Raw genomic sequence first — 25,646 nt, 5'->3', positions numbered from 1 at the left:
TATATAATTATATATAATTTTATATATAATTTAATATGTAAGTTTATGTATAATTATATATAATTATATACAATTATAAAGTATGTCCATTTATATACAATTATGTTCGAGTTCTCGTCCGGATGATAATTATTGTAGTCGCGCTCCTGCGCGCCCAAACCAACAGGATTTTAGATAGAGAAGAAAAAAGAAACCTTCTCTGCGCAGATACGATGCCTCCCGTTGCCGCTCGCGTCATTAACTTCCATTGTGTTTCCTCTTACGTTGTCCAACAGTTTACGTAGTGGTCTGCAGTGTTTATTCATTCTCCTCTGGTCATTAATACCCCTCGCGATGTCTGAAGACGGGCACAGAACCCACTCTAGGTCACCTAGGAGATCATTTAGAGTGCATAGAGTTCGGTTCCGTGTCCGGTATCGCGATCGCTCTTCGAGAGCGCGCTCGCGGTATGATTCCCGAAGCTGCTCGAGGCGGTCATCATGAAGTGCGTCGCAACATTCCGAGGCCTCACTTGTGGCAGCCATCCGGGAATCTACGATGCTGAAGAAACTCGTCGAGGCTCAGGCGAAGCGCCTAGACAAAATTGAGATTAGGTTACCCGGCGCTAGCCAATCTTCGGTTCTTTCAACCACAGCCCCATCAAGCGTCTCTTTAGCTGTTGGGGGAATAGACGGTTTTCTTAAAACGGGGCTCTATACCAGGTAAGCCCCCTCCGTAACCCCTTGTGTGTGTTGCTCTATAGAAGGGGCTAATCTGACGTGTTCCTCCAAGGCATTTTTTCCTTAAGGTAATACCTTCTTTTTAGATTCTCCCCCTGAGAACCCGGTTATGGTTTCTTTCGCCGAAAGTCGGGCCGAAGAGCCGGCGGTTCAGGCTTCATTGTCGCTCGCATCAAAGTGGTTCGGGCCCAAAGGCGACACGAGCGTGGACTTTTCCTGGGATCCACAGATGTTCAAATCTATCAATCTATGACATTGTTCATTCTGTCTACTTGAACGCCGAAGAAAGGATTACTGGTTACGTACAAGGTCAAGCCACACTAGGTGCCCCAAAATTGAATAAGGTCATCCTCGCAACGCAAGGCCCAAACTCCTCTGTCTTAAAAAGGGACGAGCATCAAGCTACATCCCAGTCGCAGGTCGCAGCCTGCTTGAACGCTCTAGGCACTGGCCTCTCTATCCTCATGGCCTTGGAACCACCGCTTCCAGAGTCGACGGAGACGGCCATCGGTTAGATTGCTCACGCCGTTCTGTTACTGTCAGATCTACAATACCGGCTCTCGCTACACAGACGTGCCTTTATCGAACCGATTCTGAATCTTTTAGGAAAATCCACGGCAGACTCACCTTTGATAGACGAATGGCTTTTCAGAGCCACATTTGCGGAGGACGTAAAGGATGCCCAGGCCTGCAAAAAAGCGGGACGCCGCCTTTTGAAAAGCAGTCCGCTACAAGCAAGGCAGTCAAACGTTAACCCCTGAGACAACTGCAGCTCAAACAAGTCACTTCTGCGGGAAACGAGAAAGCCCTCGTCAGGGAAGCCTCGAGCGGGGGCCAGGTCCTTGAGGAAACTATCCCGGAGATCAGCGTCCCAGTCTCGTTACCGTCGCCGATAGACACGACTGGCCGTTTGGCTTCCTTCATTCATCGCTGGGAAAGTTTGACCTCGGATCTGGTCGTGCTAGAGGTAGTGCGAGGCTATATGATACTATTTGTCTCTGCCCCTCAAGCGCGTCCGCTGCACAATCAACCCGTGTTTTCGCAAGCAGTCTCTTGCCTGTGATGAAGAAATTAATTGTCTTATTCGAAAAGGAGCCATCTATCTGATAGAACCTTCAGCGGATCAATTCCTATCCACCTTTTTTCTTATCAAAAAATCGTCCAGGAGATTGCGTTTCATTCTTAATTTAAAAGAGTTAAATCGGTTTTTAGATCCCCACTTCAAACTGGAAGACTAGCGCACCGTAGTTCGCCTCATGTTGCCTGGTACGTACATGGCTTCCATCGATCTCGAAGAGGCCTACCTGTTAGTGACCATTCATCCTAGCCACAGAAAGTTTCTTCGTTTTCAGTGGCGGAGATCTACCTTCGAATTTGTAGCACTCCCCTTCGGTTTGGCTACGGCCCCGTTCATTTTTACCAAGATTCTTCGGCCAGTATTAACCTCGATCCGAGAGAGAGGATACGAAAGCGTGGCTTACCTCGACGATTTCCTTCTACTCTCGCCGTCTGAACAACCACATGATGAGAACGTCCAAGCTCACGCTAACGGAACTGGGGTTTATTATTAATCTCGAAAAATCAGAGCTGATCCCAGACTCCAGTAGGAATTATCTCGATTTCATGTTTGATTCAGTGCGACAATCTGTAGTCATTCCAGGTCCCGGCGTAGAGTTCTCCTTACAAAGCTCATCGATATTGAGAATAAATCTTCTTGTTCAATCAGAGACTTCGCCAGCTTAATCGGTTCACTGGAGGCAGTTAGCCCAGCGGTGCAATTGCCTCTTATACACGAAGGCTTTCGAGAGAAAAAAGCCCTGCTACGCACAAACTCGGATTTCTCAGCTAGAATGGGCTTACCAACGTCCCTCCGGGGCGATTTTCTCTGGTGGCGAAAAATCTTATCTGACCCGGAACAAGCGAATACAATTCGACCAGGTCAATTTGCCCTTGAATTATTTTTTCAGCTGCTTCTCTAAACGGATGGGGCGTCGCCTGCGGTGCACAACGATCGCACGGCTGGTGGGCTACGTGAAGGTTACCTTCAAGTAACCTTCCAGCAACTATTCAAAGTCAAACTAATGATACCATCTTATGTCCACCTCAAAACCATACAACTTTTGTCTAAAACATTTTTTCTAAGATCAAAAATAAAAAAGTTATTTAGGATTGGGCATTAAAATGGGACACCACACACACATGTATGTATATATTTTTATATAATTTTATATAATTAATATATATAAAATATTTTTTCTGGATAATGTCATTATTGTATTGATTTTAGAGGAGGAAAGTTTATAGATTTTAATATTTTGTTATTTTAATTGTTGATTAAAATCCACGGAAACTGATTTATTGATATTGTATGTAAAATCTGTTGGAGGATGCAGTACGTTATTAGACACATATTTTGAAATGTTGTCGGACAGTACCATATATGGTTTTACCTCCTCACGTCTGCATATTTTGCACTATGTTACGATCGAGTAAATGAATTTTATTAAATGCATATTTATTTGAAGATTATAAAAAGATCATCGTTTCAACCGATTTTATTGTACGTGACCATAAAAAAAATTTTGTTAACTCTAAGGATGACCAAAGTAAAGGTCGAAATGTATGTTTCATTGTAATATTATATATAATTTTATTTTTTGATGTTATATAAATTGGTTATGTGTATAACATCCAACGTTCTGGCTCAAATAAGCCCTCTCATCTTTAAGATTTCTAAATAGTCATTACTATATTTGAAGATTAGGAAATTATCTACAAAAAATAAGTTTTTTTCGTAGAAACAACCATTTCCGTGTATTACTGCTTCGAAGTTTGACCACGTGTATGAAACAAACGCGCCTAGTACTCTACGTCTGAGGTGGTGTAGAAAAGAGTGCATTATCTCTCAGGAGCTTCAAACTTCGAAACTGTAGTATACGGAAACGGTTGTTCCTACGAAAAAACTTATCCAACCTTTTTTTGTAGAGAATTTCCTAATCTACAAATATCATAATGACCATTTTTGCCGTAAAAACGATAGATTTTAAGGTATTTGCGAAAACTGCTCTTTTTACCTTTAATTCTCTATAAAATTTTAAGCAGGACTCACAACACATCAATGAGGACTTTTGAGACATTGCTTAGAACAACGAAATAAAGGTTCATACAAAAATTTAGCTAGCTGCTAATTTTTTTCTGCAGCATTTGTTATATTTTGGTTTAATTTCCTTGGATTTTTTCCATACTCAATCGCTATAAGACAGCATTTGTATCTTCATGTTCCTCGAAGACACTCGTACGATACATTTCAGATTTATGAGCTCGTGATGGAGGAATGTACGAGGCCGCGAAGCAAACAAATCGATCGTAATAGGAAACAAGAGATCTCTGAAGGAACATTTCCTCTTCTTGTACACAAAAAATGGCCATCGCGCGCCATGCGCGTAGAAAGAGAACGTGTCAAAAATCTCGTTCAGACTCGTGTTCCCTTCGTAATCTTCTCGTATCAATATGTATTTATCGAGGTACCTACGTGTCGTGCCTGGAATTTGATTTCCACCGATTTTTCCATCGGCGTTCGTTTGAGAGGAGAAAATGATTGCGTTACGCGTCGACCGTATTGATTCCCTGCCATGACTCCATTTTGAGATACTCGAGGTAAGAAATGATGTAAGAAGGGAAACGAAAAGTAGAGAAGAAAGTGAGGAGAGGGAGAACGTCGGAGAATTGCAAAATGTCGAGGATGATTGATTATTTTCTCTCTTGCTTATCGACGCTAGTGAAAAGAGTGGTGATGTAGCGAGGATGAGTCTGTTATTATTCAACAGTCACCGTACTTTCGTCGCTCGGACGCAGAGCTATCAAAAGTTAACGCTGTTAATGAGATAGACGTATGATAAACGATGTTTCATTTCCGCAGGTTTATGTGAATTTCGCGAAAAGCGTAAAGAGGGAGAAATTACCGAAAATTTGCTTCATATCTAAAAGCTCTGGCTGCATCACAATTGTGTAATCGCAAAATTTAGGCGCAATAAAAATGCAAAGAACGTCTGGCTGTTGATTGCCTCGAATGCGGAAGAGATAAGGGTGTGCGTACTTTAATTCTCAAATTCGTCACGGTTGTGATGTACCAAGTGGTATTATCTCTATTTTTACTTGACTCTAATGATATCTATTATGTGTATAAAAGATTTGATATCAACAACAGGCGCTAAATTAAATTCTACCAAATTAATAAGTAAAACCCAAATAGTTTTTATATACAATGAAATCTAAGTATATATCTTTATATTCTTATTATGAAGGATCTTCTTATTCCAATCCAAGTGGTTTAATTCTTCTTTAAAAATATCTTTATATTCCTATTATTTAAAGAAGAATTAAAACACTTGAATTGAAATAAAAAGATCCTTCATCAGGAGACACGGTATTTCCTATTATGAAAGATTTTCTTATTCCAATCCAAGTGATTCAATTCTTCTTTAAGAGAATTATTATTATATCACAATCCATTCAGACATTTTTTCTTCCAACCAAAGTAGTAGTAATTAGTTATATAATTCTCCTTCTATTATATCGCAAAGTTGCATTACCTTACTCATTCAAATGAGTGTTACCACAAAAAATTAAAGAAGTAACAGTACGAAATAAAAAAAAATTAATTTAAATAGAAAAATTTTTTATGTAAAAACACTTGGCACTCGATGTAATGACAATATAATAAAAACATAGATATAACGTTTAAAATAAAAAAAATAAAAAATATTTCACGAGAGTAAAAATATCCAGCGTGTATACATATGCGCGTATATATATAAGTGAGTTATAAGAGTCGGATAAGTTGTGAAAGTCGTAAAAGCTATTAGATTTAATTTTAAAATAAATAAATTTGTTTGTAAAACATGTATTATAAAAAATAAATAAACAGTAAAGTGTATTTTTATTCAGTGTAACATTCAAATTCATTGTTATTTTTAAATTATTGTTACCTTTATTATCTATTTTTATTAATTGTTATTTTAAGATATTTTTCATAGTTTTTCTTATTCGATCTAACAACGCCAAGTGTTTTTATAATACATAAAAAATTTTTCTATTTAAATTAATTTTTTTTACATAAAAAATTTTTCTATTTAAATTAATTTTTTTTTATTTCGTACTGTTACTTCTTTAATTCTTTGTGAATGAGTAAGGTAATGCACTTTGCGATATAATAATATTTTAAAGGACAATTATATAACTAATTACTACTACTTTGGTTGGAAGAAAAAATGAATGGATTGTGATATAATAATAATTCTTTTAAAGAAGGATTAAACCGCTTGAATTGGAAAAAAAAGATCCTTCATAATAGAAATATAAAGGTATATACTTAAGTTTCATTGTATATAAAAACCACTTGGGTTTTACTTATTAATTTTGTAGAATTTAACTTGGCGCCTGTTGTTGATATCAAATCTTTTATACACATGATAGATATGATTAGAGTCAAATAAAAATAGAGATAATACCACTTGGGTTCTACTTTTTAAATTGGTAGTCTTTTATATACATGATACATTAGGATTTAACTTAGCGCCTACTGTTGATATCAAATCTTTTATACAAATGATATACATATATCATTAGATATAATAATATGTATATACACTGTTGCATGTTCTTTCTTGTACAGTAAGACACACTGTTTTCTTAACTTGATATCAGTTATTGATATATTTTGTTTAAGTTTCATTGTGTATATAAAAATTAAAGATAGTACTACTTGGGTTATACTTTTTATTAATTTGGTAGAATTTAACTTGATAAAGATTTAAATTAACATTAAAATTACAATCACAATTACAAGTATAATTAATTTTTAATCTACTCTTAAATCTATCTTAAATCTACGCATCGCTTTTATAACGTATGACTTAAAAATCTAAAATTATCTTATTCTTAATGATATATGCTTTTACAATATATAACGCATGCCGTATAAATATTTATTCTCTACTAAATCTAAGCCGTATACCTGAATTATTTGCTTGCACATACATACACACACTGTATTCTGTTATTAGTCCATCTCATTCTCTTTCTTAAATTTCTTCATTATTTTCTCTCTCTTTATTCGGTATTATTTAATTCTTAAATCTCTTCATTTTATTTTTCTTATTCAATATTACTTAATAAATATCTTATTATATTTTAAGGTCTAGCAGCGCCAAGTTTTTTTACATAACAAATTTTGTTATTTTTATAAAATTTTCTCATTTTGTGCTGCTTCGTCCTTAATAAAAATGTGTTACTGTTACTTCTTTAATTCTTTGTGGTAACGCTTCAATCGATTAGGTTCCATTGTATATAAAAATTTTTATACAAATGATCATTAGAAATAAAGTAAATAGTAAAGATAGTATCACTTGGGTTTTTTAGTGATTTAGGTTTTACCGTAAACTAGTTTTATTGGATAAGTTAGGTTTTACTATACAAATAGTTTTTTTCGATGAGCACACGTTTTTAGCGCCTTTTTTATTTTTTTTTAAAAAGGTAAGTTTGTATATATTTAAAAAACTCCACCGCCACCCCCATCGTTTTATAATTGTAATATAAAAATGTCAAGGTATATCAAAACGACGGTCATCTTTAATAGTAAAAAATAGTAAAAAAATATGAATAATCTTTTATACACATGATACATATCATTAGAGCTAAATATAAATACGTGTCATTTATAAGTATATAAAGATAGTACCACTTGGTTGTACTTTTTAACTTGGTATAGCAGTTTTTTTTCAATACTTATCATTTAGGTTTTATCATACATATTTATGTTTTACCATATAAATAGTTTTTTTCGATGAACACACGATCTTAGCGCCTTTTTTACCTTTTTTTAAGAAGATAAGTTTATATATAACTTAGAAAATACCACTGCACCCCCATAGTTTTATAATTGTAGTATAAAAATGTCAAGGTATATCAAAACGACAGTCATCTATAATAGTATAACATAAAAATATCAAAATAAATGTCAAGACGATTGTTATCTGCATACTTTTGCATGTTCTTTACTGTACAGTAAGAAATTAACAATGAATTAACAGAATTTAACTTGGCGCCAATTGTTAATATCAAATCTTTTATACAAATGATACATATATTTTGAAAACCGCGTATAATCCAAGCAGTACTTTTTAATGGAGCGTTTTGACTGATTCTTGAATGGCGATAATTATTTTCGACAATGTCCATGAAACATCTTTAACTTTACGATAACGCTGTTTTGAAATAGTGATCATTTCTGATTCTAAATTATGTATTTGTTTCAATCGATTATATTTTATAATAGCTCTTTCATTAGCAAACACAGATGAAGGATCAAAATTAATTAAATGCAGTTCTTGAGAGATATTACTCGAGATAATGCAACATAAGCCTGACCGCAACTAAATACATTGTTACCTAGATCCATAACAGCATTTTGCAAACTCAAACCTTGACTTTTATGAATGGTAATACCATAACTCAAAGATAATGAAAATTGTATAACTAACTAAATAAAAATAATATACAAATCGCTCTTCGATGTCGCGCTAGCGATGTAAATCCCAAAAGGTTGTCGATGCACAAATCCACAGCACAAAACGTCTCATCACCAATATCAGTGCGATCAATTAGTGTTACGCAGATTAAGCAGAAAATACCTAATCAGCCGCCTTTTTTCTCCTTTCTTTTCATTGCCTATAATTTAAAACAACAAACAACAGAAATAATGTATGTACACTACGATACAAAAATAAAAGAAACTCGTATGATAAACTTTTTAACACACTAATTTTTACTTGTATATATATTGTCTTTAATAATCAATAATCTATACATTGCGTTTTTAGTTTGCCATTTTAATTTCTCTTCACGGCGCGTTTCTTTAAAAATTTTTAACACAATTTTACAAGTCATTTAAAAAATTCTAGGCTTACTAAATCGCTAATTAATATTACATTTCATATTAATTTTGCAACAACTGTTTCCTTCAAATATTTACCGAAACGAAGTAAGCGAAATCTTTCTTTTCTGTTCTTCGTCGCACTAGCGATGTAAATAATTGTTGGTCTCAAAAGGTTATCGATGCACAAATCCACAGCACAAAACGTTTCATCAATATCAGTGCGATCATTACCCTGATAGCAAAATGTTAGCAATTTGCGCGCAAATTGGCAGCAAACTTGATCAGATTTTGATTACAAAACCATAGGCATCTATGTCCGCATTTGGCTATAGATTTGTCGACAAAGTCTGCTGACATGTTTTGCCAGCAGATTGCTGACAAAAATCGAGCAGAGTCTGCTGACATAATTTGACAGCAGATTGCGAGCAAAAACCAAGCAGAGCCTGCTGACATAACCTGACGGCAGATTGGCAGCAAAAATCGAGCAAAATCTGTCATTTTCATTTAAATCGACCTGGTCTCTTACAAGAAATTTTGCGTACATATATATAAACGGTTATATATAATTATATATAATTACACTTAATTATGTATTTATACCCAGATAGCCAAGCGTGATGTAGCGTATTGTGCAAACTAATGCATTGCATATGTTGTTATATATTTGCTGTATATTTGCTGATATCAAAATAGGACACATTATAAATACAACAACATGACTGCTTATATATGTAATCAGTTGTCGAAATTTCTAGAGCAAACTGTGAGCAATGGTAGTACATTATGATGTCGGCAACATGTTAGCAACGAATAATTAATCAGTCAATAATTTCATCTTGAGCTCATTGCTAACAAAATGCTGACAACACTAGTTGCTGTCGAGGATATTCATGCTGACATATTGCCATTAATTTGTCATCGCAAGAATTTGAATTCCATTGAGTTCAACGCGACAGATATAATGCTGTCTCACCTTATCCTGAGTTTGTCGAAATTGGTTGCCGCAACATGTCAGCAAATATACTGCATTTGGCTATCTGGGTATATACTGGTGTGAAAACTGGAAACAATCAATATAGTTTTGTTGCTAAAATATTATTGATTAGCTTCACATTTCAAAAATACACATGAGAAAGTTATAAAATAGTAAAAAAAGTATTTGGAGATTCAGAAAATACATTCCGAAAGAGCTTTAGAATCTCTAGGAGATTTGCCTATTCGATTTACTATATATACGCCAATTCTTATAGAACTCCTGAGCGATTTCTTCTTACGAGAAGCAAGTCCATCTCGTGGCGATGCCGTATATGAAAATGACAGATCTTGCTCGGTTTTTGCTGCCAATTTGCCGTCAAGTTATGTCAGCAGGCTCTGTTCGGTTTCTGCTCGCATTTTGCTGTCAGGTTACGCAGTAGACTCTGTCCGATTTCTATCATCAATTTGCTGGCATAACATGTCAGCAGGCTTTGTTATATTTTTGACAACAGTTTGCTGACAATGTCTGATAGTACAAAGTCTGTGTACAATTTGTTGCCTTTCTGCAATCAAAAATTGGTAGCAGACTGTTCAAAATCTGTTTCCGCAGGCTTTGCTATCAGGGTAGTTACGGATTAAGCAGACACCTTTTTTCTTCTTTCTTTTCGTTGCCTGTAGAACGACAGAAATAATGTCCACTATGATATTTACAAAAATTATAATAGAAATCCGTATGAATTTTGAAATATATCACAATTTTTTTTGTATATGTAAAATTGAAAATCTTTAAAAAAAAAGTATGTCCACTAAGATATACTACTATATAAAGTAAACTTTCTCTGCAGCACTATTACAACAGACTACACATACGATATGTATGACAAACAACAAGAAACACATAAAGAACAGACAGAAAATATCATTCTAATCTTGATTTTAGACAAAATGGTTTTCAAATGCTCGTTACTACAGCCAATAGCAATGGAAATACCAGTGCTCTCTTGGAAAATACTAATCTATTCTATTATGTTTTGTTACAATTGGCGTCGAGAAAATTCTCGCATATATCTATTTAAATCAGAAAGCGTCTCACAGTGCTTCGCATCTCGGTGCCCCGATTTCCCCGATCAAGGTAACCCTTAAGACGAAACATCCCGTCTCTCTCAACATTCTTATTATAATAAATTATTTTTAAACGTACACCTTAATTTTGCTCGTTCCTTTGGATTTATTATTTTTGTATTAATTTACTTTTATCTATATGTTTTTTTTTATTACATATTTTTACATATTTTTACGTTCCTTCTACAACATTCTCCTCTCCTCTTGTTCGGTTCACATACGATTGTACTATAAGTTCTGTTATAATATTTTTCTCGAATCCTTATTAAATATACTTTTGTTCTTACAAAAATATATTTCCGAAAAATATATTAAAATATATTATTATACTATCACGAAAACACCATTTTCTACAATAGCCGAAATTGAATCGCATTGTTGTGTTATAGAACACGCAAAGATGTTTTAAGATAACGCAAACGACAAAAAATTCGAAGTTTTTTCCTCTTTCTCTACATTCTCCTTGACTCATCTATTCTTCCATATCCTTTCGAGAATTCGGGTCGTTCACTCAATACAAACGAATGTGAGTTTCCAGTATAACGGTCGTCTTTCTTTTCTCTCTTTTTACGATGACAGAGATGCTGTAGCTACTGTCTAATCTGGCAACTCGTTTCATTTCCCTGGCGATTTATCCTGCGATTTATGCCACCTCAGAAACATTAAATCCGTGAAGGCAATTTGGATATTACCTATGTCGGATGTAGTGTCTGTTGGTTGAGTGGAAGTCGTGGTGTGAATGCAGAGAAATAGGGAGATAAAGAAAAGGAGAGAGAAAGAGGAGCAGAGCAAAAAAAGAGAAAACGCACAGATTCACAGAAGAATAGTCCATTGATAAAACAGACGTGAGGAATAAGGATGAGTTTTCGCGACGGCTTAAATTTGAGTAGCATTTATGCCTTTCTTCATCTTTTCTTTCTCTTTAATTCCAAGTTATAATGCTATATTTTGCTCGTTAGAGCGTGACATGAAATGATATAGTACGATTATAATACTTTTGTTAAAAGATAGATATCTATTTTTCTTGCACGCGTGTGTACAAAAGACGCGGACGCTAAATATTTATTGAGTATTTGTTCCGCGTCACGTAGACGGCGTTGTAAAATAAAAAGGTCGAACCGCGCGTTGTAATCGAAAACAAAAATTTTCACGTACGAAGCCGCTCCTGAAGTTCGTCCGAGCTTCGGTCTCAAGTTTGCTGCAACTTCGGACCACTTGACATTATCTGTTTAGGGGTGTTGTAATCCACCAACACAGGCGTGTGAATAAACAGCGATAATTAGCTACCCCCGTGATAGTGCTTGAGAAACTATGAAATATGCATTTACACATTATTCGTGCCCTCGGCGGCACGACCCGTCGAAATATTTTCAAAGAAGATTTCACTATCGCCCATAATGAATAGAGTAACGATAAAATTTCCACATTCTCCAATACTTTTTCATTAATCTCTTTCCCACCGGTGAGTAAGGTCTCAAAATAGAGGATGATGTTAAATTATTACTCATTGTCGATTGGACGGGAAAGTTATCTCGGTAATTTCATTATATGTATAATTATATATGGAATAGAAATATTTGGAAATAGGAGTCTCTTGAATGCAATGTCACTTATTGAATGAGATCTTACGGCAAAATGACCTAGTTATTCCCCGTTAAATCACATGAGATTAAATCGGTGAAAATAAATGTTTCAGATTCGACAAACAGTGCCACGGGCCCGATTTTCGTAGCACCAGTTGGAAATCAGACCGCCGCGATTGGCCGCGAGGTCGTCTTCTCTTGCAGCGTACGCAACATAAGCATTCGCAAATACAAGGTAATGATACCGGGAATGGTGAACGTAAACACACAAATGGGGTATACGGATTAAATTCGCACGTATTTGATGGCACGCATTCGATGGTACTTATCCTGTAATAGGATTTCAAACCGCGCCGACTAGTCGCGTTTAGAATACCGAAGAACAGTTTTCATGATCATTTGACTCTTCCGTAGCTTCTCGCATGCAAATTCTAGTCTCGTGGTTTACGAATGGATCCCATCAACGCGACGCGAGAACTTAAATTTAAAAAAATAAAGCTAAATGAATCGGTTTTTGACGAGTCTGGATTTGTCGCGTGAGAGTGAGGGAATGTGCGAAAACGGAGCAAGCAACAATAGAATGCAACGTAACAAATGTCGAACGTCCTGATATCGTAAACGTAAGGTCACGTAGCATTCGCCGAGGACGTGCTACGCGATGAAATTGAATTGCGGCGAGTGAAAAATTTGGCATAAAAGTAACTTCCCTTTTTGTTCCACCAACGTTAGCTTAATCTTCATATCATGTCGCTCTTTGCCATCAGAAGTAATATAAAATAAAGCCAACACGCACAGGAAGAGTAAAACAAATCGTGGTTAGATCGAATCAAATTGATTTCGCTGGCGAAAGACATCTCGAAGCCGGTTACAAGAAAGATAAAGTAACAAAGGATCGTTTTTCTCTTACCTAGTGAGACTACAGAATCGCTCTTTCTTCCATCGTAATCCACTAATCTGCCGAGGTCATTCGCTCTTCGATAACATCAGATTATATATATAGTATTAAATTTCAACATCAGAATATATTTCAAAAAAGAAAACAAGATAATAATAGAAGATACATCACAATTGGAAAACACAATTAATGAATAATAGAAGATACATCACAATTGGAAAACTTTTATTAAATTTAACACATTTTTCATATTCCAAATGATTTACTCAAATTTTTGTGTTAATTCAACATAAGATGCATGGACGTAGTCAGGGTTTTATTTAGGGGGAGGGGAAGCAAATTAAAGTTGACCCTACCGAAAAAAATTATGTCACAACGTTAAATGATGGAATCATGCAATTAAAACATATAAATCACATAACGGATTATTCCAAATCAGTACGTGATTTTTTCAAATGATGTAATTTGAAAAATCACATGATATTAGAAATAATTTCACCCCTCACGTGATTTTATTTTTATCAAATTTTAAAGAATTGAATGATAGAAATAGAAGAAAAAAGAACATATTGGCTACGTTTACACTGTGCGCTTAGTCGGTGACCTATACGATAGGTGTTTTTGTTTAACCTACAGGATAAACAAGGACATCTATTGTATAGGCCGCGGCCTAAATGCACGATGTAAACGTAACCATTATATGACATTCCAAATTACAATTTTAAAAAATCGCATACTGATTTAGGACAATCCGTTAAGTTTTTTTTTTAAATGTTTTAATTACCTGATTTCATCATGCAACTGTGTGACATGATTTTTTTCAGTAGGAGACATTTTTAAATAGTGCATTCAAGGACACACTATTAGAGCTACTTCTGTCATTCTGTCTTCGTTGTTTATTAGACGTAAACCAAGGATAGAATGACACAAATAGCGCTAATAGCGTCTCCCCGAACGCACCTTTAGTCGAATGATATGGACTATTTGAAATGCAGTTTTGATACAACAACTGATTGCAGAAGAATAAATGTATATTCTTTTAAAATGTATTAAGTACTATTTTTTCTTTTTACTTTTAAATTTCGTGCTTCTTCTGCAAACAATTAAAAAATGACAATTTTTGAATTATGTATTATACCAAATGAGTGATATGTTAAATGAACTCAGCAGTCCAGTGAAACATGTACCAAATAAATAACCATGTATTGCTGGCAATCTTGTAAGTTGGTTTTTTCAAAAATTTGTACTGTTTATTGATACATAATTTAAGTAAAAATTGAAATATGTTTTTGCACAATATAGCAAATTTACCAATTTGACGACCAGGATGCAATAGGACATTACTATAACTTTATATTTGAGATAGGGACAATTAATAGGGGTGTAAATGTATTGAAAAGGACCTCAACCAAAGGTCGAAACGTCTACTTGTGTACTACTGTACTATATTGTACATCCATGTAATTATTAATTTTCACATTAAAATCTAGTGTTGACTCATAAAGCTTGTTGAGAGTGTCGATTTAATCTAGTGCCTTGAAAGAATATTTGTATTAAATTAACACATTTTAATAAAATTAACATATATAATAAATACATGTGTTAAATTTAAACATTTTATTCATTTATCTTAGAATTTATGTTTTAAAATACATTATATTTATACTAAGTGTTTAACGCACTTATAAATTGTGTTATTTTAACAATAAGAAATGTTGAATATCAATTTAACAAGAAATAACGCGGAAGAAATAACAAAAAGGATTATATTAGAATAACATTCGAGTATATTAACATTTTAACAAAAAAATTTTAACAAGAACCGATTTTAACGAAATATTTTTCACTGTGTATGTTTAATGGAGCGAATGTCATTAGGTGATTTCCATTCACCGTTAAGCATTCTTTATAATGTACCATTTAAGAAGAAACCGTTATTCCAGGCGGACAGGACTGAATTAAGATAAGCCGAATGGCCTCCGTGCTAAGTCTAAGTTAAGACTAGTATTTACTATCAAATCTCTTGCTATTCGCAAAACATTACTATGATACCATATGGTATAATCATTTTACGCCATCTCATACAATCTCTATCAGTTGTCTGAGAATCGCTCAAATAATGTTATTTTTTTTTGCGTTTCAATTCTTTTTTGTTCGGAATATCGGCTTATATTCATACTGGACATCAATACCAGTCTATATTTATAAATATATTTCTATAATCATTCAGAAGTCTGTGAATGTTTCTTAAATCTCTTAAATCGTTTTGTGTTGGCCATTACGTCGTAATGTACTATATTTTCCACATTATTTCTGCTATTGTTAATTAAATTAAAACTTGTTGCCGTCAGCGTCGAATCTCTCTCCCATCGCGTACACTTAAATCTCAAATAAGTATATAAATATTATTTTAATGTTCAGGATAAAGGTAATTGTCATAACATCGTTTTATTTTTACTTTACGCATCCTTTTTTTCTTTCTTTCCTTCAAATACATTTATCACACTCCGCGTTATCCTACTTGATTTAATTTATACTTTCTTGTAATTACTTTGCAACTAATTTCTGCGTGACTAGTGCTCGTAGTTTCTTTTCTGTACGTTTTTGACTTCTGGGAAAGAGGGTGTCATACTAAATAGAGTACAAAGAAATATCGTTAATCACATTTGATAGATATACCATTTGACGAAATGATAGTTGCTTCGCATTGCATCGCGTTGCGGGGCTTTTCAGGTTGGCTGGCTACGCACCTCAGACCAGACTATTCTGTCGATTCACACTAGGATCGTGACGCATAATGCACGTATCACGGTCACCTATGAAAGTGGGGCAAGCTCTGGGTCCGCCGGTGCATCCGGCGGTGCTTCGGGAGTGACCGGAAGTAGCCAAGCTACGGAGGAAATTGTCGACGGTACGTGGCGTCTGCACATTCGCCAACTGAAGGAAACCGACAGGGATTGTTACATGTGCCAGATCAACACTAGCCCGATGATATCCGAGCTCGGTTGTCTCGATATACATGGTAAGTGTTATATCTTATCCCTTGTCATGTCGCATATATATTCACGTCGCGTTTTGATCTAGGAGTAAAGAAATTTTGTATTTGATGCACTTTGACTTATAATTATAAATCCCTAAATGCAATTCTAAATTTAGATTCATGCGATATTTGCAAACTTTCCGCATTGTCTTTAGCCATGGTACCAAGTACGTTTTAACCATGGACGGAATTATTGCCTTTTTATTTCAGTATATGGATTCAGACTTTGAAAGCAATGATATGACAGTATGATTACAACTAACTAAATTTTGATCGTTTATTATTTCGCTGCATTGACAGAAAAGTGGCGCATCTCAAAATTAATAATTTTTCTGTAGTGCATTTTTAAAATCTGGATTGAAACAAAAAAAAACGTTTATTAATAATAAAAGATAAATAGCTATAACTTCACTTTCTTTCCATGTCGTACTTTTCATTATGATGTATTCTTTAAATGTATTCTTTAAAATGCCATACTATAAATTTTCAAAATGCGAACACTGCAACTCTTAGTATAGTGTAAATTTCGTTCCTTATAAAAGAGTTGTGACACTCTAGCCTCACTTTGAATACAAATTACTAATATTTGAAGAAAAATGTTACATCTCTAAATTTGAGATAAATTTAAGGTTAAAACAGTCTTAATTCAAAAACATTCTATTTCTTAAATCAAATGTCACAATTTGAACCAAGATACCATATAGCACAGAAACAACTTGTAGTAACATTGCTACAATGTTTGTAAAGTTATTGTAGTATTACTGGAATAATCTGTACTGTATACGGGACGTACTTCTATAAACAAAATCAATTAAAACATACATATTTTTAAAAGAAAAAGTATAATTCCAAATAGGGCATTTTTTATAACTATTTCAGCACTAGATAGTATTCCTTCTGGTATCTAACTCAAAAAAGGCTCTTTTTATAAATAATTATTACGAATTTAATCAGAGGACAAGCGACACTTCTATTCGCTAGCGGTAAATTTGAAGAACTATAAACATCCCGTTTTTTTTTAAAATTATATATTAGTCTTTAGAGTCAATTGCTCTTCTCATTATCTCAAAAATGCTAACTGTTTACTTGTATCACTTTTCTATCAAAGCTGCGATTTGTAGCCTATATATATTTTTTAATAGTACACGTTAACAATATAAAATTTAACTCTTTATAATTAGCTCTTTAAAAAAGCTTTTTTAAAAAAGAAAAAATATCCTAGAATATTGCGTTTTAATGTGACCCGGGCATGCCAAGTTTTTTCTTCACTATAATCCAATTGATCATTTTAGTCACTTTCAGTCTATCTTATGTATCTTGCGTGATGAAGTACTTGGCTAATTGTATTTATTTCGTATTCGTTTTTTAATAAGAAGAATGTAATATTCGGTACCTTTTTTATGATGCACTTGGCGTACATTTTTTTCAAAAAGATTTTTTTCGGGATTTCACCGCTTTTTATAAATTTTTATAAGATATCCGACCGATGCGCGATGGCTAAAACCTCTTGAATGTTGTTCAGGGTCATGTCTTGGATAACATTTGTTAAGATCAAGGTTATTAATGGTTGTTTCTCTTATTTTCGTTTTTGCACTAAAAATTTATTTATCTTATTATCTTATTTCCATTCTCTCTCTCTCCCTCCCCCTCTTTCTCCTCCCTCTCCTCTCACCCTCCTCTCTCCTTCTGTCCCCCCCTCCTCTCTCTCTCTCTCTCTCTCTCTCTCTCTCTCTCTCTCTCTCTCTGTCTCGTGTACATAAATAATTATTGTCATGTATGGACATTAATGTTCATTTTCGTTTTTTGCTAATTTAATATAATGTTATATGAGGATGTGAAAGCTTAACGGACAAAACACTACACATGTATGGGTTTATCCGTGTGTCAGAAAAAAATCTGAAAATATAAAATGGTATCTTTTACGGTCTCAATATCTTGGGATTGACTGCATCAGTTTTATTCAAGTTAGTTGCAATAGAAAGATCACACTGCCATTATATAATAAAAGTGTTGTTAGATTTTTGATTGCGTTTTTAGTTTCTGAGTAATTTTAATCGAAAGTTTGTCGATGTTAATACTCCGAATAAAACTAGTGATAGTGTTGTGAATTTGACAATGGCATGAAGATATACGCAATGACGTTCACGTGTCAAGCGGTCAAGCGCTACCGCGTCGCTTGATATTTTTATTTGTCACATATATCTAAACAGGTTTTTCCTACATTACTAAACTAATATAATAGCGCACATTACAGATATAATAATTGAGAATTTAAAAGTCAAGAATTTAATATGTATACACAGACTCTTTGTGTAGTTTAATATTCTAATTAATATTCTAAAATTCTTTAGAATATTAATTCTAACGATAATAATTATTTTGATAACGAATTGTATTTTTTGTCGTGCTTTGCATACTCTTTCTCGGAAGGTATCAATTTTAATTAGACTTCCTAAACATCAAAGACTATATTGCAAATTCCGCGAAAAAGTAATACGTAACATTAACGTTACCTACTTATACGTCTATTTAAGGAACGCGCAAATCGATACACAAAGAACGAAGCAAGGAGCTTCACATATGCAAAACCTTTGAATTTGCCTGAACGGACAAACCAAAAAACAAAAAATATGCCACAGAATAACAACAAAAGACCTTTCTGATAAAATTACTTTTCCATCTCTCCCGTCTCAAACATTCTACTTGAGCAGACTATTCTCTCCCCACGCTTCCTATCTTGACCTTATCGTACAAATGCGCCTCGAGAATGCTCGTTATTTCAAAGACGTTCCAGTGAAGTGCTGTTTTACGTAGTAATTTTTATAAAGGCTACGTTTACACCGTGCGTTTAGTCCGCGACCTATACGATAGATGTCTTTGTTTAACCTACAGGATAAACAAGGACTAGAGACCCTTTAACAGAGTCTAATCATAAGATATCCAGTTTTGATTGGTCCTCTAAAAGTGGGCAATTCCCGCTCATATATATATATTTGAATCACTCTAACGATATCATTAATGTTATAGTGTTATATTTCGGCAATACAAATAAAAATTGTTTTAGAATAAATATTATGATCTTTATATACAAAACATTAAAATAATATATGTTAAAAAATTTCTTACATTTAATGTTTAATTAATTATAACGATTAATAAAATAAAATTAATAGGAAGGAAAATAAATATATAAAACATAAATTTTAATATTTTCTGTTTATATAACATTAATTACACAAATTAATGTTATATATTTTGTATTGTATAACAAAAACTTTTTATATTATTGTATAACGTTATATCTCATAAATTAAAAAAAATACATTTTTATATCGTATAACATATATAAAAACTGTTAATATTATATAACATTATAATGTATTGCATAAATATTAAATAAAAATACCTTCTGTATCACATTAAAATACTTTTTGTATCACACATGGATTATAAAAATAAATTATGCATAGCCATAGATTTGCTGTCGTAAATTTGCTTAGGTATATATATATTCTTATATTTGCAACATTTTTTATCCACAAAGTTCTGCGTACAGGATCTTTTGGTAAAGCTTTCATTTTGTAACCTTTTACTGCGGAGTTGTTGCAAAATGGGGCTGAACACCCACCCATTTTTACAGTGAACGGTTATCACGATCGAGTAGTCGACAATCGTGCGTGAATTTCTAGAGATATTAGGTTAGGTTTGAAAAAGAAAGAGAACGGATATATATTCTTCTCTCTCGTAGTGTTACGTCCTGTAGACTCCACGATTCTTTTCTTTCGTGGAAAATCGATCGTTGTCACTCGGATATTATTTATGAAATATAAGTAGTTAATAACAGTCTCGGACTGTTTATGGAGAGAGTAATCAAAGAGTAATCTACCCCTTATTTTTTACCACGGATCTAAATATCAACCACGGGATTGAAGGCGATGAAATTCCAGACATATACACTCCCATCTTTACATACTTTTTACTCTTTAAGAAACATTATATCTAAATGTTAAGTAATTTAGTTTAAAGTAAAAAATAGATTGTTAATGAGAACCTAAAATTTAAGCTATTAATATGGACCACGATAGAAATAATAATAATATTGGCTACATTTACACCGTGCGCTTAGTACGCGACCTATACGATACATGTCTTTGTTTAATATACAGGATAAACAAGGACGTCTATTGTATAGGTCGCGGCCTAAATGCACGGTGTAAACGTAGTCATTAAAGATTCGCACACGGTTCTTTCCCGGGTAAAAGCGATTCAGTTCGTTGACCTACAATAGGACCTACGATCGTACGACTCTTGAAATCGGAGTCATAGCGTCTTATCGGGACGTTGACCCATATTTTGGAGTCACCTAAGTGCGTTCGACTCGCTCCATTCCCTTCCACTCGGATGCATGCGAGACATAGCGTCTGCTCTAACGTCCTTCCATACTCCATCCTTCTCATTCCTTCTTTCTCTCAAACGATCCATTCATATATTAAGAGTTGGACGTAACAGTAGGATTTGGCCCACTTGCCTTATGGCTAGACTCTGTTAAAGGGTCTCTAACAAGGACATCTATTGTATAGGCCGCGGCCTAAATACACGGTGTAAACGTAGCCAAAGTATTCGTGCGGTAGAGAGGAAGGACAGATTACAAACTTACTGATATGAATGATTTGCCCCGTAGTGCCGCCCGATATCGTTTATGGGGGTGACACTAGCGCTGATTTGGCAGTGGCAGAGGGTGACAACGCGACTTTGAGCTGTCGCGCGACAGGACATCCACCTCCGAGAGTGTCCTGGCGGAGGGAGGATGGAGAACCCATTATCATAAGGGCTTCCACGGCAGGTAAGACATTGTTGAAGACTTGAAATTTTTATCCTTCTTCTATTTGTTTGTAATGTCAATATGTCAACTGTTACCAAATAAAATACAAGATGTCTCAAAATTTCAACTTTTATGGCGAATATCTTGTGATTCAAGAAATCTATCAGTGCACAATAATTTTTTTTTCTTAAAAAAAGATACGAGAAAAATATATTTATATAAGTGTGTTGAATATCTAATAAATTCAACCGAAAAGATATAAATCAGATATTTATAATTAAATCTATTAAACATTCTAATCAAAGGTAGTCAGAAATACAGTCATATAATTAGAATTCTGATTAATATGTTCAGAACGCAATTTGTTTGTACTTTTTAATGGTATAATTAAACACATTTTTCTCACTAAAAAGAAGCAACAAATGTCTCCTCAATGTCATCTTATTACATGCGTAAATATATTAGCAGAATCACAACGTACTATTAACCTCTAAACCGCCGGTATGACGCCATATGGCGTCACACGATGACTCGTACCACCGACGAGAGACTATTAAAGACCGACATTCTTACAGGAGTTCACGTTCCTGTTGAAATCAAAGTGATCATGAGTAATAAACTAATAATATAGTACTAATTTTATGATTTATTAGTTTCGTAGACATGTACACATATTTAAAACTCAATAATACTAGATTTTTTTATTAATAATAGCGATTTCGGCTGGAATGCACTAGTATGCACTGGTGTATATAAAGATGACCGTTGCAAAATAAATAGCGATTTCGGCTGGGATGCACTAGTGCACATAAAGCTGTTATACACAATTGCCATAAAAATGTATTAAAAACAGGTTAAATCGTACAATCTCCAATACATTTTATTGTACTGTTAATAAAACATGTATTTGATAATTTGCATTTCGTTTTTTTATTCATAGTGATTTCGGCTGAGAACGCACTGACTGCACATTTCGGGTATTGGTGCAACTAGTGTGTTCGGCTGGTCGAATGATGCAATCTTTCGTCAGTGTCGCATGTTCGTCTGGGTTCAGTACACCGCACAATTACACAAAGTGGCCCCAACAAATTTGTTGGGGCCAGTTAGTGTAATTGTCGGTAAAAGTGCTATTTCATGAGACACTGAAAAACAGCGTTGAGTGTTATTACGTGGTATTAATTCTGACACTAGCGTCTCTACACATGTATATGGCACTACACACTTTTCATGCATTTTCATTGTCTAGCGTCAATTTTGATCATATATGGTATTCTATTTTGACGCTGAAAATGAGCGTCGAGCGTCAGCATGAAAAGCACCTTATTCGCGTTATGATGAATGATTTATGTGCTCATGAAATTGTTAACATGATCGTCATCAAGTGCGATGATGAATATACCTGATAGAACGTTAAAAAAAGAACAAAAGTTAAAATTACATTGAAGAGGTTGTGCGAAAACCGTCCAATAAAACAGTTTAGTTTTGCAGGTTAGATTAACTATTATCGACAGGAGAGAGACTGTGGAGACCTCTAGTCGAAGACGAATTGAATTAGATCCCCTTAAAGACCGTCGATCCTGGGCAAATTTTGCATGTCTATATAAAAAGACTTTAGGATATTCTAAAGTCGTCTGTATTACCGACTAAACTATGTATATAATTTTTGTATAATAATTACTTTTTTTCTCTCTTACTGATTCGAAAATCCTTTTCCAGGATTAAAATATACGCATTAATACGTGTCTATGAGCTGGAATTTATACTGAGAACGACAAACTTCGAAATTGAGATCTTTACCCTTTCTCAGTCCAATATGGCGCTTCAGAGCTATCACGTCGTGACATTTTTTTCATATAAAAGTTGTATAATCTGTACTTACAAAATAGTAGTCTACAAACTAGGAGTTTGCATGAAGAAACAGCGCAGAATTTTTAAAATTGGACTTAGACGTCTAATTAAAACATAATTGTTATTCAAAAATTGATGTGTATAAGGGAGAGCGGGGTAATGACGAACACCTAAACGGAAAATGAAATAAAACAAAAGCTAAGTGAGAAATTAGGTTTTTAATTGCACATAATTATACACCAACTATTTGTTTATTTACGTCTATCTATTTTTTATTAGATTTGAACATAAAATAAATTCTTAATAATAAAACGAAACTCTTGCTGTTCGTGATTTGCCGACTACCATGGGATAATCACGAACAGAGTACTAATCACAGCTAATTATCATAAAAGTCGTTTTCTATACATTTTCTTTCTTTTCTTTCTTCTTCCTCTTCTTTGGTACTCTATCTGTCTTTTTTATTTGGTTGCCCTCTTCAAAACTTTTCATGATTTTTTATGATGTATTACTCACAAGGGAAGTTTTACAACTGTCCGGAACCGATTTGATTCTCCATGAAATATGTTGTTAAATACGCAAATCTAAGAGAGAGAGACACGTATTTTTTTATACGTGCGATAACTCATGTTTAAGGGTAAAACACTCCTTTGAAAAAAAAACGGTATTTCTATTTCGAGCCGAATACCGTTGGAAGTATAAAAGATGGAAAAAAATTTTTTAAACACAAGTTGTATGGTTTCAAGAGTACTTCAATGTTGTGAAGAAAAATTTTTTTTTAATTTTTTTGTTAACAATTGTTAAACAAAAAGACAAATGAAAAGAATACTTCTGACAAATGAAATTTAACTGAATTTTTATTTACAATTTGCACAAGGTCGTGTGCTTTACTGTCATTTACACAACAGACATTTGTGTGAAAATGGAAAGAAACTAATCAATCATTCGGGATTACCCCATCCGACTCGTTCGTCGTCGATTACCTCATGTCGTAAAAAAAAAATATTAAAATACAATTTTTTTAGAGATTAGACCCATGCTACAGATAAAACATTGATCATAAAATATTGTTTGATTTGAGCTTATTTTATTTTTAGCGTAACTCATTTGTATCATTTACACAACAGCAACTATATGCAATTTAATTTAGCAAAAAAATTACTTAAAAAAGGACCGAAAAGTTCAATTATATTTATTTTGAACTCTGTGCGTAATCTTATTCTGCCACTGTCTGTCTAGCACTGCGTGACAACTGAGCTGTCGGTAAATGAAGAAATAAGATTTGTTTTTTTTCTCTAATACATTGATATTACTGTGTTCGCCATTACCGCGTCGTCACGGGGTCCATTACCCCACTCTCCCCTATGTAGCATACATGAATGAGATATTGACGTAGTAATGTATCAATGACACATAAATCGTCTGTGTGTAAGTGCATTTACAATATGACTAATTGTCTTTAAGATCTCTTTAATAGTATTTCGTCGGTGCTCGAACAACGTAGTAGACATATACAGTTCAGAGTAATGGTCCGCATGATTTTTCAGACACTTCCGATAAAAATTGAGGGTGAGTATTCATCTGTTTTATATAGGATACAACATGCGATAAAATATTAAAAAAAATTTTTTTTCATAAGGAAATCCACGTCATCTTAAATTTTTTAAATAGAACCATACAATTTTTTTCATAATATTGTAGGAGTCTTCAAGAATTTAAATCACTGTCGAAATGTCACTTTTATTGATGTTTTATTGATTTTATTGCATATTTTATTAAATAAGTACATGTATGTATGTGTTACGTCCAAACTCCGCATGCATGGAGTTGAGGGGGGTGAATGCAACGGGAATCGAATAATTTTGACCGATTTGGTCGCGTCCAGGCTCTGGACCGCAAGGGAGCTATGGGAAGGAGCGACGCAAAACGGGAGGCACTTCGCTTCGTCTCGAGGCTTTCGAGGAGCCGGGGGTCATGAAAGAGAAAAAAAAAGAAGGGGGACGAAGTGGAAGCCTCTCTCGAAGTCGACGCTCCGCGGGGCGGACCACGAGTCGAACGCACTTGTGGCGCAAGGTGCAAAACTGGATCAGTGTGCCACGAGGCGCACTTTGACGCCAGATGTGCCGATTGTTCATTTGTCCTTCTTTTCGGTCTTAGAAGTGAATCCAAGTGACCAGGGAGAGGACTAAGTGTAATCTCTCAATAAATGTAAATGTCTCTTAATTACATAATATAATTAAAAAAAAGATTATTTTACACAATTGGTTTATCAGCATTCTATACTTAAATAATGTGTGTGTGTGTGTATGTGTGTGTATGCGTGGAAAATGGAACGAATAGTTAATTAATTAAAGGAGGTGAATAGTCTGTGAGGGGAATTAAAGCTTCCGCAAGAATCGCGAAAGGAATTGGACAGTCTTGGAGGTAGACGAGAGCAGAGTGATAATGAGGAGGAGGAGCGGATATCCAATAAGAGAGGAGGTCGTCAATAGTGGTAATTGTGGATGAATTAGAGGTTTCTAGAGAAGAGAAAGAAAGGGGTTGGTCGTTGGAAGGAGAAGTAGCGGGAAGTTCAAAATCGTAGTACGGGACGGGCTCTGGACTTGGGTATGGTGAAGGAAAATCGGTTGGTTCGAGGAATTTGTTTGGGTCTACGGGGAGAGTTGGTACGGGCGAGTACGAGATGTCAATTGAAGGAGGAAGAGA

At 34.3% G+C, this 25,646-nt stretch overlaps 1 protein-coding gene across 2 annotated transcripts in view; it reads left to right on the top strand.

Moving 5' to 3' along the window:
* LOC108726176 (lachesin) overlaps window positions 1–25,646 on the top strand; it is an 89,347-nt gene that overhangs the window by 43,676 nt on the left and 20,025 nt on the right. For both annotated transcript variants that reach the window (XM_018453599.1, XM_018453598.1), the window contains exons 3-5: window positions 12,449–12,570; window positions 15,964–16,252; window positions 20,952–21,113. In XM_018453599.1, coding sequence (XP_018309101.1) covers window positions 12,449–12,570; window positions 15,964–16,252; window positions 20,952–21,113 — 573 coding nt within the window. The remainder of the gene's footprint in view (window positions 1–12,448; window positions 12,571–15,963; window positions 16,253–20,951; window positions 21,114–25,646) is intronic.

Source organism: Mycetomoellerius zeteki, unplaced genomic scaffold (assembly GCF_001594055.1).
Source record: "Mycetomoellerius zeteki isolate Tzet28-1 unplaced genomic scaffold, Tzet1.0 scaffold39, whole genome shotgun sequence".
NCBI classification, from domain to species: domain Eukaryota; kingdom Metazoa; phylum Arthropoda; class Insecta; order Hymenoptera; family Formicidae; genus Mycetomoellerius; species Mycetomoellerius zeteki.
Note: the sequence above shows the minus strand (reverse complement) of the source record. Positions and strands in the feature narration are given on the sequence as shown.